Genomic DNA, 18067 nt, shown 5'->3' on the forward strand with positions numbered 1-18067 from the left:
TTAGAAATTGTTATCACTGTAATCACTGGACCACCACAATCAAGGACAGCTGAGACCCACAAGTGCCCCTACTGAATTGCGTTTTGGTCTTCAAGTGTCAATTCGTATTGAAGGATTTGTAAAAAAAAAAAAAAAAAAAAAAGCCATGAGACTTATTGTTCTTTTTTGTAAAATGTTATTAAGGATGTTTATTATCAGTGGCTTTCAGATTTGAGAATTTATTAGAATCAACTACATTCCTTTTAAACAATGCAGATTTCCAGGCCCACCTCAACCCTGTTCAATCTGAATCTCTAGGTAAGGAGCCAGAGCAGTCTATATTCCAAAACATCTTCTCAGGTTATCCTGATGCCTTTGGTAGAAATATATGAACCATGGCACTATGTCTTTCTTAAGGGGATCATGGAAGACAGTTCTGTTTCCAGCACCAGAGGCTCTGCCTCTGGAAAAACAGTATTTTTATTCCTTGAATACTGTAATTCATATAACTGTTGTGTTGGTCTCTTTGCATTGACTCATAGGGCCAAATATGGCTCCTTCTAGCAAAAGTGTAGGGAGGAAATTGTGACACTTTGAGTATTAACAACATTCCTATGTTCATCTTCTCTTTCTTACTCTCATTTCCTCCTTGTCTCAATTCCTTCACCAAATTTATTTTAATTAATTAGCGAGTTAATCACACTTATTTACTTTTGGCCCTCCTCACCCATTTCTCTTACTCCTCACCCTCCACCTCTGGCAACCACTAATTTGTTCTCTGTATCTATGATCTTTTTGTTAAAGATTCCACATATAACAGAGGTCATTTAGTATTTGTATTTCTCTGTCTGACATTTAATTTAGCATAATGCCCTCAAGGTCCATCTATGTTTTTGAAAATGGCAAGATTTCATTATTTTTTATGGTTGACTAATATTCCATTATGTGTGTGTGTATGTATGTGTGTGTATAAACCACAATTTCTTTATTTCTCATCCATCAATAGCCATTTAAGTTGTTCCATATCTTGGCTATTGTAAATAGTTCTGCAATGAACATGTTGTTGTTTACTTGCTAAGATGTGTCTGACTCTTTGCAACCACATAGACTGGAATCCGCCAATCTGTAGGATTCTCCAGGCAAGAATACTGGAATGGGTTGCCATTTCCCTCTCGAGGGGGGTCTTCCTGATCTGAGTCTCCTGCATTGGCAGGCATATTCTTTACCTCTGCATCACGAGGGATGACTGCAATGAACATGGGGTGCGTATATCTTTTTGAGGTAGTGTTTTAATTTTCTTCAAAGATTTGAAAGTGAAATTGATGGGTCACATGGTATTTCTATTTTTTTCAGGAAAAATTGTTTACAATTTCACAATTTTTAAATTGCCTTTTTTTATATGTTGCTTTAAATCCTGTTGGGAAGAAAATGTGACATAAAAATAATAAGCACTATCTAAATATTTGTATAAACCTTGATAATTTTTTCTTCACTTGAGCTGGGATATTTGAATTTAGTGTTTCTTCAGACATGACTTAGCAACTGAACAACACCAATAATTTTAAAAATACAGCTTTAAGAATGATACAGCAGAAATAACAATGTAAATGTGGTTGAAGGTGATGCCACAACTGTCTTTTTTAATCATCTTTTTGCACATTGTGGGGGTGTAGATTGAGTTGGGGGACATATCATTCCCTGTATCTTATTTCCATATACGATGAATAGACACTCTTCTAAATTTTATTCAGAATAAAAGCAGCATAGAAGAAATACATCAGTGGTACATGTGAAAAAGAACTTGATTCCTCAACAAAATCAGTCCTAACAGGTCAGGAGTGGACCCTGACTGTGCTCCACCTTAACTACATTCAAGTACGTGTGCAGATAAGTTAGCCTGTGGAACACATTAATGAAACAAAAATGAAAACAAGCAACTGACAGAGCCAAGAAAATCATCTGTAGTCTTAGTCCGCATGAGATGGGGCCAAGTTGCTTTTGATCCAAGCTTGGTATTTCCGGGTTAATAGGATGTAGATTCCAGGTTTCTTGGCATCACCACATTTGCGACCTCCAGAAACTAAGGCATGAAAGGCACCTTTGCAGACCAAGGGGCCCCCTGAGTCACCCTGGAAAGAAGAAAGCGGGCAGATATTTGGCAAGAAGATGTTGAACTTTTTGGACTATCAGCTGTTAATAACCATCAAATGATTATTATCTGGGTCATTGGTTTCTTTTGCCCTACAGAGTGCCTGATACAGTCCCTGAGCAGTATAAGTTCTCTGTGTCTCTCTCTCCATCCAGAACAATGGTTTTGTTCATTTGTCTCTCTGCCTCTCTTTGTCCATGTCCCTGTCTCAAAGACTTTGTACATGCATATATGTCTTTTAGCAGTCACTGGGACTGTTGAGTTTTATTCATTAAGAAATGGGGAGACAAGGAAGTTTGAAATAATCCACTGAAATAAAAGAAATTTTTAAAATTAAGAATTTCATTTTGGTGCTCATGGGTTTGAAATCAAGTTGCTATTGAGGCTGACAGAAAAAAGCAATATATTAGAGTAAATGTCTTGGTGGTGGGCACTCTACCTTCTCTATTATTTTTTTCCCATTGTCATATGGTTGAACATGGGGCTCTGCACATACCCAACACTTAGTAAATACTTGCCCAATGAACAGATTCTTGAGGACTCACTCTGACAACAAAACATGTAACAAAAATTCTGTCAAGGAAAGTGACAAGGTAATAGAGAAGGAAGCCTGGCTTTTCAGATAAGGAGCTGGGTTTTGAATCTAAAGAGCAGCCTTTGCCTCTGCTGCCATGCAGGTCCAAAAGTGCAGTACTTTGTGCTTGGTTGGCCCTGAAAATAGAGATTTGGAGGTGACAATCTTGGGGTATTACAGTCACGCATGATCTTTGAGATCATCAGATCCTCCCCTTAAAAATGCTTAATATAGCATGATGTGTATATATTTTTCTAAAGTAATCCATCTGTGCTAGGTAGCCTTCATCACCTGTTAACATGGTGGTGATTTAGTCACTCAGCTGTGTCTGACTCTTTAAGACCCCATGGACTATAGCCCACCAGGTTTCTCTGTCCATGGGATTTCCCAGGCAAGAAAACTGAAGTGGGTTGCCATTTCCTTCTCCAGGGGATCTTACCGACCCAGGGATTAAACCTGATCTGCATTGCAGGAGGATTTTTTACCTACTGAGCCACCAGGGAAGTCCTTTATTTTATTTTTTTTTATGACTCAAGAAACAAAGAATTTGAAAAACATGAATGTTGTTCTTTTAGTCAGTTAGCAGTCAACATTATTTATGAAACACAGAATATTGAATATACATTTGAGCTTTTTGCATTTGAATTTTATAAGACCTCTCTATTAATTAGTTTAGGGGCTTATCCTGTGGCTCAGCAGTAAAGAATTTGCCTGCAACGCAGGAGGTGCAGGAGACATGGGTTTGATCCTTGGGTCGGGAAGATCCCCTGGAGGAGGGCATAGTAACCCACTCTAGTATTCTTGCCTGGATAACCCCATGGACAGAGGCGCCTGGTGGGCTACAGTCCATAGAGTGGCAAAGAGTAGGACACCACTGAAGTGTGCATGCACATATTGATTAGTTTAAAGCTGGGGTGGGTCAGGGATTGAGAGATTATTTTCTAGTCACCACTTGTGACCTCAGGGTTGGTAGGCTTTCTAAGGAGGATAGTACACCTCAGAGGAAGCCTGTAAAAGTTATCAGATATAGTCCATTACCCTGATTAACAAACATTAATGAGTGCTAACCGTGTGTTTCACAAGTTCTATGGCTTATTTGTAGTGGCAGATGAGAAAGCACAGTGGAGGCTGTGCAGGATTGGAGAGCACCTTTTCGGAGTTGTGATGCTGTGTTCGCCACACCTCTCCTCCTTGCTGCGAGTGTGCGGATAGAGCTTGACTATAGCTCAGCACCCTGAAATGCCTGTTTGAGTGAGGGACTCTTACCTGACAGGAATCCTTCTGGCCTCTGGCGTCTCCTGCGCATAGCATGGTTCTAGTTATAATAGGGTTGTGGTTGTAATAATCTCGGCTGTTGCACATTTTTCGACTTATGATAGTGACAGTAACTTCTCGCAGGGTATCAGAAGGGGTTAAGCATTCTGGATCAGTGGCTCCCCAGCCAACAACCTGGCATTTTGTTCCAGCTTTAATATCAGTTTTAGCTCTTGGGTGGAGCAGTTGGACATGTTCGTTGAGTATTGCGGCTGTGTGAAGCTGACAGATTGAAAAGAGAGTAAATGATCTTTTGTCCCCAGTAGTATTTTGTGATTAGTCTGATCGATGTATGTGTGGTCCCTCTGTACTCTGAGGGCGTCCTTTTTCTTGAATCTACTTTGGTGGTAGCCCACAGCTGCATTTGTGGTTGTTGCTTTTCTGAACATGCTCTTCATTCCCTTTAGAGCTCAGTGATGCTCAGGGAGGAAGCTTACATAGAGCAGGAATTTTGCCCAGTCTCAAGCCAACTGGCCTTTGCTCTGCATTGGATGATTTTCTGTGGAATAACATCCATAGGTCATGACTTTGAGGGCTGGGCTCTTTCCTGCTGGATAGGACCCTTGAGTATGGTCTAGACTGAGTTTGAACTGGACTTAGTATGGTCTAGACTAAGTTGTAACTCACTTCTGTGTCCCTGAAGTCACTTGCTTGGCTCTGTTGTATAAGCGACTTGTACTTTTCATTTGCTAATGAGAAAAGCATTGGGAGAAAAAGCTTGCAGTGTGGATCCCTGCGCCTGTTGGGAGGTTCTCCTCCCACGAATGTGAACATCAGAGCTGTTTTTCCTTGTATAAACATAGCCCAGGCGTGTTTATGATATATTCTTTTTTCTTTCAAGGCATTAAATGGAGTACAATGAGCCCTAATAGAATATGTCACCACACATCACCTTGAACAGAGGGAGAATGCTAACAAAATGCTTTGTTAGATGATTTAACAACTGAACTGTGAGGTATAAGAATGTTGGAGAAATTGAAGGAACACAATGCTACATACCTTAACCAGCATAATGTCATTTGATTTAGGGTCTGTTGTAAATCCTGGGAATCGTATGAATTTTTTAATCTTAAATGTTTGCTTGGAGGCCTCATTCTTTGAGAGGGAGTGTGCTCCTAAAACCACTTTGGAAGACTGGCTTTTGGGAAACCTAAAAAAAGCGAAAAGATTAGACACACAGAATGGCTCCCCAATCTTCCAACGGGGAGTAGAAATGGTGGAGAAACCATATACATACAAGAATAAGGACCAGCTTCAGGGTAACTTGTGCAGGATTAGGTGGAGTGACAGAGGTCATGGGCCCAATAATGAGAGGATGAAAAGGGCCAAATCCATCCCAGTCCAATTCCCCAGCTAGTGCCATATGGTGGGAGGGAAAGAAGGAAAATCCTAAATGACCGAATTCAAGTTTATTCACCTTCCCAATATTAAATATTTTAATAACTAAAAGGAAAAGACTCAACTCTGGGCTTCCCTGGTGGCTCAGCAGTAAAGAATCTGCCTCCAATGCAGATTCGATTCTTTGGTGTGGAAGATCCCCTGGAGAAGGAAATGGCAACCCACTCCAGTATTCTTGCCTGGGAAATCCATGGACGAAGGAGCCTGATGGGCTACAGTCCATGGGGTTGCAAAGAGTTGGACATGACTTAATGACTAAACAACAACAAAGTCAGCTTTACACTTGCTAATCTGGTATGTCTAAATCTCATCTCAGGGCAATAGGGAGAATTAAGATCCATTCTCATATGTTCTGTCCACTCAATTAGAAAGATGATTCAGACAAGAAAGGAAAACTTTCCTCTAGGTGAAAAATCATCTGAAATTAAGGTACTTTAGAGTTAGTAGCCATAGATAATTCCATGGTGGAGATTTAGAGGATAAAACTGGTGAGTCAGATGATGGAAACAATACTTTTGTTTTTTTTTTAATCCCTGCTGCTGCTGCTGCTAAGTCACTTCAGTTGTGTCCGACTCTGTGCGACCCCATAGACGGCAGCCCACCAGGCTCCCCCATCCCTGGGATTCTCCAGGCAAGAACACTGGAGTGGGTTGCCATTTCCTTCTCCAAAGCATGAAAGTGAAAAGTGAAAGAGAAGTCGCTCAGTCATGTCTGAACCGACTCTTAGCAACCCCATGGACTGCAGCCCACCAGGCTCCTCCATCCATGGGATTTTCCAGGCAAGAGTACTGGAGTGGGGTGCCACTGCCTTCCCCAGTCATATACAATTATAGTATGCCAATGTTTCAAAAGTTGATCTGATTTATTGTATGTTGAGTAAAATTATATTCACATCATTATGAAAATAGAAAATTATTTTTGAGATTTCAACAACACCTTGGAGCTGTTTCCAGACTTCCCTGGTGGCTCAGATGGTAAAGAGTCTGCTTTTGATCTCTGGGTTGGGAAGATCCCCTGGAGAAGGAAATGGCAATCCACTTCAGTATTCTTGCCTGGGAAATCCCATGGACAGAGGAGCCTGGCAGCCTACAGTCCATGGGGTTGCAAAGAGTCAGACATGACTGGAGTGACTAACACTTTCGCTACACTTTGGAACCACTTGCATTCTACAAAAATGTCCCATTTTTATGTGTGTTCTTAGGAAATACCCATCTTCGAATCCTTTTTTTAGAACAAGGAAGGTAATAAAAAAGAATTATATTTGTTTGCATTTGTAACTATTTCACTGTCATATGGAAAAGGGTCAGGGCAGATTACAATAAAAACACACATATCTGATAAACACACACATATACTGTGCTGTGTTGTGCTTAGTTGCTCAATCATGTCCGACTGTCTGTGACCCCATGATGTAGCCTGCCATGGGGATTCTCCAGGCAAGAATACTGGCGTGGGTTGCCATGCTCTCCTCCAGGGGATCTTCCCAACTCAGGAATTGAACCCAGGTCTTCTGCATTGCAGGCAGATTCTTTATCAGCTGAGCTACCAGGGAAGCCCAAACACACATATATATAGACGAATAAAGATTAGCAAAAATTAAAAAGAGCACAGAAACATACAGAAAAAGGAAGAAAAGTTTGTTTCAGGTTTGGGGAACCAGTGCATGACTGTGCTTAAATGGGTTTGTATGGTAGGGCTCTGACTGCCGGGAGTTAACACTTTGGGGTTTCTACCAAAAGAGTTTATTTTGGTTTATTTTGGGAATTTCAGCTCTATTTGTTGAAAAATTCGCCTGTTGCAAAATCAGGATGGGGATGAAATTCTCAAAGGATGTGGATTGGATTTCCTAGGATTGATTCAAACTCAGATTCAGTGTACCTGCTAAACCCAAACCTGTGGAGGGGAAGGATAATATAAAATCCCTGGGGCTACTGATTAAATAGAAAAGACAGGTATGTACATAAATAACTAACATGGAAAGGCAGGGAGATATGAATGTGGGATGTGGAAGATGAATTCTGACTAGGGGAAGGGGGCAGAGAAAATGTCTGGTTTTCCTTCATCTTTTACCAATGTCCTTGATCCGTTAATGACTTTGAAGTGTTTTGTTTACTTTTTGTCTCCACTGGGACATGTGAATACCAAAAACAACCCAAGCAGACCATGAATGTTTTTTGAATTTTCCATTTCTAGATACAGTTCAACTGTAATCTGTACTACAAAGGTCAATATTTTCTGCCCACAGGATACCTGGAATTACCTGAGTCCCAGAATCCCACCTCCTTAGCTAAATTCAGGTTTGAATTCCCTTGGAGGAGAAGCAACAATACAGGTGTCTCATTTGCACAGCACAGTGTTTCCCTATGGGTGGTCTAAAGACCAGCTTCAGAATCATCTGGAGGTTTTTGGCTGCATGGCAACTTTATAAGCTCATGCCAAGTCCCTTCAAGCCTCTTACTTCCTCTGCCAGTCTGCCTTGGCACTGAGCAGTGTTTCTGCTTAGACCCATTCCTCTGGGTTTGATAGTGAAGGTAGATTTCCTATTTTTTTGAGATCTTTTGCATAAGAGAGGAGGGAATGACCAGGCTGTCAGAGACGGGCTATTACGGTTTTATTCCATCAACATGACTGGATCATGAAATTTGTTCCTGAGTGATTGCTGTGGAAGGTACAAATACACAGATATTAATATAACATTGTTGTTGTTCAGTTGCTAAGTCATGTCCAACTCTGCCACCTCATTCATGGACTGAAGCACACCAGGCTCCTCTGTCCTCCACTGTCTGGAGTTTGCTCAGATTCATGTCCAATATAACATTATAACATTAGACAACATTTATTAAATTATTTTAGTGTGTCAGGTTTTGTGCTAAGCATTTTACATATTTTCCCTCATTTAAACCTCACCATGGCCCAGTGAGGGAGGTATGATGATCATCCCATTTTGCAGATGAGGAAATTGATGATCAGATACATTAACAAACTTGAGAAAGTCCCACTGATATTAAGCGGAGGCTCCAGGATGCAGTGAAATTAGGATTAAAGCTCTGTTGGTTTGAACCCAAGGTCTGAATTTGTAACAATTCTACTATGGGAGTCTTGAGAGATTTGCAATGGAATGAGGGCATGTGGAAGGGGTGGAGGTGGGGTTCTATCTATAATATTTGCTGGCTAAGCAGGTTATGCGGCGTCCCTTGTGGTTTAGCTGGTAAAGAATCCACCCACAATGCGGGAGACCTGGGTTTAATCTCTGGGTTGGGAAGATCCCCTGGAGAAGGGAAAGGCTACCCACTCCAGTATTCTGGCCTGGAGAATTCCATGGACCATAGTGGGGTCCATGGGGTAGCAAACAGTCGGAGTGACTTTCACTAAGCAGGTGACATGATGGGGCAAGTGTTCAGTGGGAGAAGGCATTGGAAGAGACTCAGGAAGACAATAGACAAGACTTGGTGAGAGTTTTGCTTCTGATAAATTGAAATGCTGAAAATAAGATTATATAAGACACTTTTTTTTTCTCTTTGCCAGTTTCCTTTTATAATCAGCGTGGCAACTAACAGAGGGGCCTAAGTGAAGAACTTAGTGCGGATGAGTAGTGAGAAGGGAACACCCCAGATCTGGCCTCCTTCATCATTTTGCTGAGAGAGGGGTCTAGTGTTACTAAGCTATTCCCACAGGATACTTGGGAGTACATTTGTGGGAAGCCACCATTGAACTATTTCATAAATATTTTGGATTTCATAAAGTTTAATATTTTTCCAAGCACCAATATGCCTACATTTTTACACCCAAGTGTCCTGTAGAGGAAATCTGAGCCACATATTCTGGAGTTCTTTTAAACTCCAGCCATTTAAAACAATATTTAGCAATGTTTTTTTTTTTTTAAATTCCAAGATTCCCTTTTCCCCATTTTTCAATTTGTGAATGTATTTTTACTGAATCAAGTTCATTTGACAAAATTTAGAATTCAACTTAATAATACTATTTATCTTTGGGTAGTTGGCTATCCACGCCAGTATTCTTGCCTGGAGAATTCCATGGACAGAGAAGCCTGGTGGGCTACAGTTCACAGGGTTGCAAAGAGTTGGACATGACTGAGTGACTAACACTCTCACTTTTCTCCTTTGGGTAGCCCTTTATGGCTTACAAAGGATGTCACATAATGTGCTTTTAGCTTAGCAAAAACCAAAAAACCCTTCTTCTCCAATTTATTTCCCTTTTTTCTATCCAGCATTTGTTCAGCCTTTATAATAAATCAAGCTCCATATCTGGGGAGGTGATAATTCATTTGAATGTGTAACCACAAGCATATCTGAAGTGTGCGTATTTGAAATCGAATGAACATTTATCGATGGTCACCCTTTGCCTAATTGGTCCCCAGGGGACAAATGCCTTAGAAAGGACAGAAGTGATGTGGACCCAAGTGTTATTTCTGTGACAGCAAGAACCCCACTTAAATGAAGTAGCCATGTTAAGTCAGAAATTAGTGGCTTGCTATTTAGAAATAAAACAGAAGTTCACGCAGTTTGCAGGCTTCAAAATTTCTTGTTTGTCTTCAAATAGTCTCATTAAAATGGGGGCAACCAAACAAAATCCCCAAGATATGAAAGCAAGGTCAATCAGTTGTTTCCTTTAGGCATATAACTGATGCCTAGACGGTAAGTGATTATGGCTAAGAGGTTCTTAAGTGTAGTGCTGTCGTGTTTGTAAGGAAAGGAGAAGGCTCATCTTTTCTTATTTTTTAGCTTATTCAGGCTAGAAAGATAAAGAAGAAATATACAAACAAAAAACAACTCCCCCAAACCAAAACAAGCAAATAAAATAACAAACACCAAAGTAGTTTTCTATTGCTTTTCTTTGATGATGTTTGCAGCATCCCAAGAAGGGTTTTGGATAGTTTTAGCTGAAGTAAGAAGACTCTGGACAGTCCCTTGGACTGCAAGGAGATCAAACCAGTCAATTCTACGGGAAATTAACCCTGAATATTCACTGGAGGGACTGACGCTGAAGCTGAAGCTCCCAGTACTTTGGCCACCTGATGCGAAGACCTGACTCATTGGAAAACACCCTGATGCTGGGGAAGTTTGAAGGCACGAGGAGAAAGGGGCAGCAGAGGATGTGATGATTAGACGGCATCACTGACTCAATGGATATGAGTTTGAGCAAACTCTGAAGCACAGAGAAGCCTGGAGTACTGCATTCCATGGGACTGCAAAGAGTGGGACACGACTTAGCTACTGAACAACAGTCAGAGAATCCTAGAGTGAGAGGTTATAGTCCGTCTCTACAAATACTTTCATTTTTGGTATCCCAGAAAAATACTCACCTCCTCTTTTTCTGTGTAAATCATCTAAACTTCTTCTTTTTTTTCACCTACGGAAACTGTTGCCCCTTATAGCTGTGATTCCTAAATTGTGAACTCAGGCCTCTGGGGTAGGCCTTGAGCAGGGGAGTTAAGGTTAGGGTCTAAAAGTCTATAAGCAAAGCCAATCTATTGCAACTTATCTGTTAAGTATTTTAAAATATTTAAATAGATAATATTTAATCCTCAAAACCCCATGAAGCAGTTATGTACTACAGTTATTATAACCCATTTTTAAAATAGGGTGCAAAGTCAGGATGTCTGATTTCCCCTAACAAGGTCAGGAACATTGCTGCTTCAGTTGTAACTGTTGCTCTGTTCCTTGGCATTACATGAAAGACTTGAATTTGTCTATTAGGTTGTCTAGCTCTCCCAGAAAAGTAGAACTTCAGGCAGAATCAAGGATGTGTGAGACGGTAAAATCGGCTCCACCAATTCGTCAGTTATCACAGAAGCTAAGGGTAAATCACGGTGGTGCTAGTGATAAAGAACCCTCCCGCCAATGCAGGAGACCTAAGAGGCGCAGGTTTGATCCCTGGGTCAGGAAGATCCCCTGGAGGAGGAAATGCCAACCCACTCCAGTATTCTTGCCTGGAGAATCCCATGGTCAGAGAAGCCTGGCGGGCTACAGTCCATGGGATCACAAAGAGTTGGACGCGACTGAAGTGACTTAGCACGCACAAGGGTGGATTGAATTTTCTCCCGGGAGAGGTGAGATTCTTTTCTAGGGAACTTGAGGGAACACAGCGAGTAATACTCACCGGAGGTGGCAGTGGGCTGCTGTGAGCACCCACTGAGGATGGATCAGCACTCCCCCACAGATGTGGTCGCCGCCGTACTGCAGGGACGCCATAAATGGCCTGGAGTGAGGGGACACTTCTCTCCCTCCAATTATCTCCATGTTAAAACCTGCCAAAGAAAACCAAGAGTTAATGGAAGAGATCTAAGTGGATTATTTCTCTTAATTCTTTTGACAGTCATTATGTCATTTTCTAAGATTAAAAATCTTTCAGTCGCCTAATAGTGATTATAATTTTACTGATGAACAATTGCATGCTACATTATAGCTTATTGGGATCTACATGGATATAAACATCATTTTCATTTATAATGTGGTAACACAATCACTAGAAACTCATTGAATGCTGACAGGTGGTAGGTATAGGAGATACTTACAGTCTGGAGTCATGTAAGTCCCGGCTAGTAGGGAACATAGAAGAAAAGAAGAAAACTTAGTCATGTTAGTGGCTTAGATTTAAGAAGCCCAGATGAAATATTCTGACTGTATTGGCGACGGAAGAAGAGTCTGAAGGCGGAGTTTTGATTTTGCAAATTTAACCTTCTCACCACAGGTGTTTCGGAGGTAAAGTTTTTCACACCTAATGTTAAAGGTATGAATCAGTTTGGGGAGTTTCAGAATTATGCTTTTAGGACTTTTTGAAACAAGGTATGTGTGCCATAAAGATCTCATTTCCAGAGTTTACCATTTTCAGTATCTGTATAAGTACTCATGTTATAAATGGTGAGAGAATAAAAATTATCCAAACCATAAGAACTCAATGAAGTTGCAGACAGAGTTCAAAGACGTTCATTGCTCTAAAGTAATACTTACTATTTTTCCTGGCAGAAAATGGTGCCTATCATATTTAGTTTCTATTTTTCATTTGGACATAGATTTATTACATAGAGAGACATGGAACCTTGCACAGATCATGGTTGCCTTACAATAAGTCTTAGCTAAAGCCTGAATATCATCCAGAGAAACCCATATGTTTTGTAGCAAGCCTATTCCTAGACATGCCATTTTCTCTAAATGTGACCAAATTTGGTTAAATTTTAGTTACATTTTTGGGAGATTTCATAATGTTATTAAAGGGGAACATTGGCAACATATTTTAAAATTCTGAGTCTTTATTTTACTCATTTTCAATTGAAAATGACCATGTGTTTATCCAGGGTCTTAATAATAGTATCTTTTCAAAATCAAGGACTGCACTTTGTCACTCTCCCCAGGAACAGATGAAATGCATTGCCAGCCTTTCTATAGTACTTTCTCCTTTACTATAAAAGATATTAGCCTTAAGCTTCTATGAGATTCTGTCTGTGCTGGGTGCTGATCACTAGGGTAGATGTTATTAAATGAATGCAGACAGACCAATTAGGCACCGCACAAGACCCTAAGCGCTTTCTAAAAACACTGATAAAAATTAATCTTTAATTAACAGATCTTATTTTCTTTCTTCTAAAATATTTGCATCCTATCTTTTATTTTTTTACAAAAATAAATTGAAATCCAGAGTTATTATTCTTGCCAGATTGCAAAAGACTCCTACTGAATTGTTTTCTAGCAAGACAGTAGGAATAACACTAATAACTATTATACTTGCATATTCTACATTAAATTTAACAAATGTCTTAAATCTTCCTAAAATTCTCTGTACATGGTCATTTATATGTTTTCATGTCTTATGTCTGTGTGGAAGGCAGGACAAACTATTATATCTGTTACAGTTAAAGAAATTGACTCAAGAGAGGTTAAGTAATTTGCCTAAAGTTACACAGCATACACGCTGGATCAAATCAATTGCCTGATCTAAAATAAGCTGTGTATTAATAAATATACCACCAGAGCACAAAATATGAGAAATATCCTGTTTGTACTTTATTAGGATGCAGCAACAGTAAAGCTCTCCTGCATAGAAAACAAGAAGAATGAACAAACCCAATGCAGAGTGGTGACTTCCTGTCTCATAGACCTGGTGAGAAAAGTAGAAGCCAGATTAAGAAAAGCCACAAACTTAATAAAGCAAACAGCCATACGCTCCTGTTACTTTTCAAGTCACCTTTGTCACTGTTTGGTGTGCCTTGATGGAGCCCTCATTTTTTTGCCACTTTTGCAAGCTGTGGAGTGGGCGTGATGATGCCAGCTCCTCACTCTATCACAATGATGTTGGAAACTTCAGCAAGATCAGGTGTGACATGTGGAAGTGATTTAACTATGAGGAAGAAATGAAGTGTGCAAAAGACAAAGCTTTATTCCTTCAGTTCTGGCGGAGTGGGGCATGGTTAAAAACATCTTTCAGCTGCTTATTTCTGTGTAGCAAGGACTAGCATCCACATACATTTTTACAAATTGGTAGGCATTTTCAACTCAGTTTCCAGGGAAGTGGCTGATATTAGTCTTGCTTTGTTGATAAAGACTTGATGGAAAGTACCAAGCTAGCAGGTGGCAGAGTTTGTTCTTAAACCTTTAGGTGCTGGCTCCAAGGCTACGTGTGGCTTTTAACCTGATCACATGCCTGCTGGGCTTTGAGAAGTTCTGTGGCTTAGATGCTCTAAGAGGCAAGCTGGCTGTGCAAAGGGAAAAAGGATTTAGCTGTATATACTGCAATTAGACATGGTGAGGTTTAATTTAATTGGGAGGACAGTCTCATAACTCGTGTAGCTGACCAGGAAAATTCTGAGATCATGTCGGTTTATAGTCAAGAGTTACTTGGTTTGGGCTTTAGACCGATGTGTGGGTCAATGGTATCATTTATTATAACATTCAGGATCCTGGATCTGAGAACAGTGGGCTGTGTAACATGATGAGCTCTGAGAGCTAATTTATTTCTGGGTGTTGGTTTTTGTTCTGTTGAGTCTGGTACAGGGGGAGCCATGTTTGCTTTGGATGGATTTTGCAGCAGCTGTGCTGGGCTGAGCAAGTGCGAGGCAGTGCTCTGTGCTGGACTAGTTCACGGGTTGGGGGCATTGAGCTTCTTCGCTGTGTTGTGTTTAGCTGTCCTTATTAGCTGCTCTTGGGGATGCTGATTTTGAGCTTGGGGTTTTTGTTTTCCTCCATCCCTCTTCTCTCTTGACACTTCTATGTTTTGAGAGACTCATATAGAACAGCTGTCTAGAAACTCCAAAGGCCACACGTGGTTCTCTCCCATGGGCTTTTATCACTTCATTAGCCACTCCCTCTAAAGCTTTGTCACTCAAAGCATGGCCCTCAGACCTGTACTGGTCTGTGACCTGTTTAGTATCCATCCCGGGCAAGAGGAAGACAGAAGTTGAGAGTCAGAGTTTAGAAGTTGTTACAGCCATTTATCGTGACTCTATACTAATTTATTTCATGAAATGCAATATAATATCTGTCCAATCTAATCATAAACTAGGGCATGCATTTTATATGCCTTTAAAAATTTTAATTTTTCTACGTATTTCTATTGTATAGTCCACAATGAATTGAAATGAAAACCAAACAAATCATCAAACAAAATTCCAAAACACACCTGGTCTTCCCCCTGGGTAGTTTGAGTACTGCTCTGTAGACACAACTGCAAAGCAGGTTTCTTTCAAGCCCTCCCCATCTCTTCCCTTTTGGCCTCCTTCAGAAAGTTTTCCAACACCAAGATTTCCAAGACTCCCATGCCTATCCAATTTTCCCCTGCCCCAGGCACTCAAGCTCACGATTTGGCAGAATTCTACAGGGTCCTTCCTTTATGACCATCACTGCTGGGCCTTGGTTTCTGTCCAGTAATGACTTAGCTAGTCTGATAAATGCATCTGCTAACAATTATGATGAAACTATGGCAGTTTTGAAAATTGCAGTAGGGAGGGCTATTGGGGTGCTGTATGATGACATTATATCCGAAGGTCACAGAAGAGAAATCCTACTTCAGATTACAGCCGTTCCTCCCACGAGATTCTTTAAAATGGATGAATTTGAGAATAATTGCAAAAGAGAACAAAGTATCCCTTGATTCAGACCTGGAGCTGTGGTCTTAATCTCAATGCAGAGAAACTGGGTAAGCTGGATTGGAGTGTATGGAGTCCTGTCTTTTTCCTAAGCTGCTGCTGCTGCTAAGTCGCTTCAGTCGTGTCCAACTCTGTGCGACCCCATAGACGGCAGCCCACCAGGCTCCCCTGTCCCTGGGATTCCCCAGGCAAGAGTACTGGAGTGGGGTGCCATTACCATCTCCATAAGCTACTTTGTTTGAAATACTTTAGCTGCTGCTGCTGCTATGTTGCCTCAGTCGTGTCTGACTCTGTGCGACCCCATAGACGGCAGCCCACTAGATTCCCCCGTCCCTGGGATTCTCCAGGCAAGAACACTGGAGTGGGTTGCCATTTCCTTCTCCAATGCATGAAAGTGAAAAGGGAAAGTGAAGTCCCTCAGTCGTGTCCGACTCTTAGCGACCCCATGGACTGCAGCCTACCAGGCTCCTCCGTCTGAACTGCTCTATTCTCTCCCCTGGGTGGAATGACGGTGGTGATGAAAGTAGGATAGAAGTAAATTTGTATCATATTTCTCTGCCTTAGTCTTTAGTCAGAACATGTTACGTACTGATTATCTTCCTTTGTTAAATATATTTCCTAGTCACCATTGAGTTAAGGAGCAGAATAGTCCTTTGACTTCTTTCTCATTTACTCTTCTCCAAATCAACTCTGAAATAACGGCAGTGGATAGGAAGTACAGTGGGTGAGTACAGGATCTTGGCATAAGGAATAACCACTTGAGAACAGCTTGAGAATTGGGCAAATGGGGATTTCCCAGTGCACTTGGAGCTGACTGCCTGGTCAGACACTGTCCTTATCTCAATCTTTTCTCCAGGCCTCAAGCTGCCCTTTTGTGATAACTCTTCTTTTTCTTTTCTTCTTCAGGGTGGCCTTTGATGTTCATTTTCACTGAGTTGAAAGGTTATGAGAGGGAAAGTCCCACATGGGGTGGTCCTGTGATATCACTGGATATTGAAAATCTTTTCAATAGGGAGGACTGCCAGAGGAAGGTTTGCAGGCCTGATCTCTCTTCCAGCAACAGACCTGTAGAAACACTGGTCTTGAAGAAAGGAATGGAGGACTTGGATGACCCTGGTGAAGCTTTAGGGAAAAAATGGGTCAATATGTAGTCAAATGAAAGATGTCAGGAAAAGAACTCGATGACAGAGACCAGAAGAAATGTGAAAGCAGGAAGGAAAAGGAAGGAAATAAACAAATATTGTAGAGGAAAGAAGGAAGCAGTCAATGGAGGAAAGGAGGTCTTACAATGAAACACTTCCATTTATATTTGAACATCTCAGATGCTGTGATATGAGATGTGAACATCTCATATTTTTATAATAGAAATAGATCTGTTAAAATGAGTACTCTTATCATATTGAAAGCAATTCAGTATTTAAACAAATCATAAAGTCAAGTCAAAGTAGGTAAAATAGTAAGTATTTTAGTGGAGATGATCGGATTCATTAATAAGGGATTCATTCATTAACACAATAAATGCCGTGGCCAAGCTGAAACTCAATAAATCAATTGATTCTGTATTCCTTAATTTTTCACTGACAGTGAATTCATGTAGAAACTCACACAGTTGTGTGTTAAAAATACTTTTTCCAAAGATGAATGATTAACCAAACAACACACACACACACACACACACACACACACTCGCACATCCCTCCTGCCCCACACCACTGATCCTTAAATACCTATCCTATCTTTATCACAAATAAATTCCAGGTGAATCAGAGATTTTTCTATGAAAAAAATTATTATGAACATTAAGTGAAATGATAAGTTAAAAGTAAGACTTGAGAGAGGAAAGCATAAAATAAATCACCAATACATTAGAGTTTGTAAAATACTTTGGTAAAGCAAAAACCACCATAGGTAATATCCAAAGGCATATGACAAAACATTTCCCCCAAAGATGATATCTTTAATATATGAAGAGCTCTTACAGATCCATCAAAGAAGATAAGAGTAATAATAAATAAACTTGATGGATAAATCAGTATAAGTATAAACAAAATAATGCTTTAACTACATCTCCTCACTAACAACCTAGCATATAAATAATATTTTAAAAAATCTTGGTGATTACAGAATAAAAATAAAGCACATTTCATGTTTGTGCAAGTCAATAAGTTTGATGTACTAATGACAAAACTATAGCAAGTACTGATAAAAAGACTACTAAGCTGAGAAGATATAAATCAGCAAAAGCATAATCTACTAAAACTAAATTCTCATTGTTGGCTGACAAGTCAGTGGATGGGTTTTAACAACAATGTAATGATTGCGCTCTTTCTTTTAATCTTGAATTTTGTCAATCCTCTTTCTTTTGAATGAACAACTTCCTTAGTTCACCTCTACTTTTCTCTAAAGTCCAAAACACATACTTCCTATTCTCATCCGAATTTCTAATCACTGGCCTTCTTGCAATTTAGCCACATCTACTAGCTTTCTTTTGGACATGTCTGATCTCTTTCCAGTCTGAACAAGATAGTCATGTTAACAAGGTCCACCTATTGTG

General features: G+C 40.3%; 2 protein-coding genes across 9 annotated transcripts in view; one reads left to right on the top strand and one right to left on the bottom strand.

Moving 5' to 3' along the window:
- Window positions 1-18067, top strand: part of ESM1 (endothelial cell specific molecule 1) — a 77264-nt gene that overhangs the window by 31101 nt on the left and 28096 nt on the right. Inside the window, exon 1 of one of the 8 annotated variants that reach the window (XM_069556547.1) lies at window positions 11245-11484. The exons of the other annotated variants lie outside the window; for them this stretch is intronic. The gene's annotated coding sequence lies outside the window, so the exon portion shown is untranslated. Of the gene's footprint in view, window positions 1-11244; window positions 11485-18067 lie in introns of those variants that run through there. 8 annotated transcript variants of the gene reach the window in all.
- GZMK (granzyme K) lies at window positions 1707-12173 on the bottom strand. The gene is made up of 5 exons (XM_069556536.1): window positions 11950-12173; window positions 11535-11682; window positions 5016-5166; window positions 3969-4238; window positions 1707-2108 (listed from the first exon to the last, which is right to left on the bottom strand). The coding sequence occupies exons 1-5, from the start codon at window positions 12011-12013 to the stop codon at window positions 1947-1949; spliced, it is 795 nt and encodes a 264-aa protein (XP_069412637.1). The 5' UTR covers window positions 12014-12173; the 3' UTR covers window positions 1707-1946.

Source organism: Ovis canadensis, chromosome 16 (genome assembly GCF_042477335.2).
Source record: "Ovis canadensis isolate MfBH-ARS-UI-01 breed Bighorn chromosome 16, ARS-UI_OviCan_v2, whole genome shotgun sequence".
NCBI classification, from domain to species: domain Eukaryota; kingdom Metazoa; phylum Chordata; class Mammalia; order Artiodactyla; family Bovidae; genus Ovis; species Ovis canadensis.

Excerpts from the sequence above, each read along its gene's own strand:
- GZMK (XM_069556536.1), bottom strand. The coding sequence starts at position 12,013 with ATGACTAAGTTTTCTTCTTTTCTTCTATGTTCCCTACTAGCCGGGACT. Across the intron at positions 11,683-11,949 it reads GACTTACATGACTCCAGACT|GTTTTAACATGGAGATAATT; the intron begins GTAAGTATCTCC and ends TTTCTTTGGCAG. Across the intron at positions 5,167-11,534 it reads GCAGCCCACTGCCACCTCCG|GTTTCCCAAAAGCCAGTCTT; the intron begins GTGAGTATTACT and ends CGCTTTTTTTAG.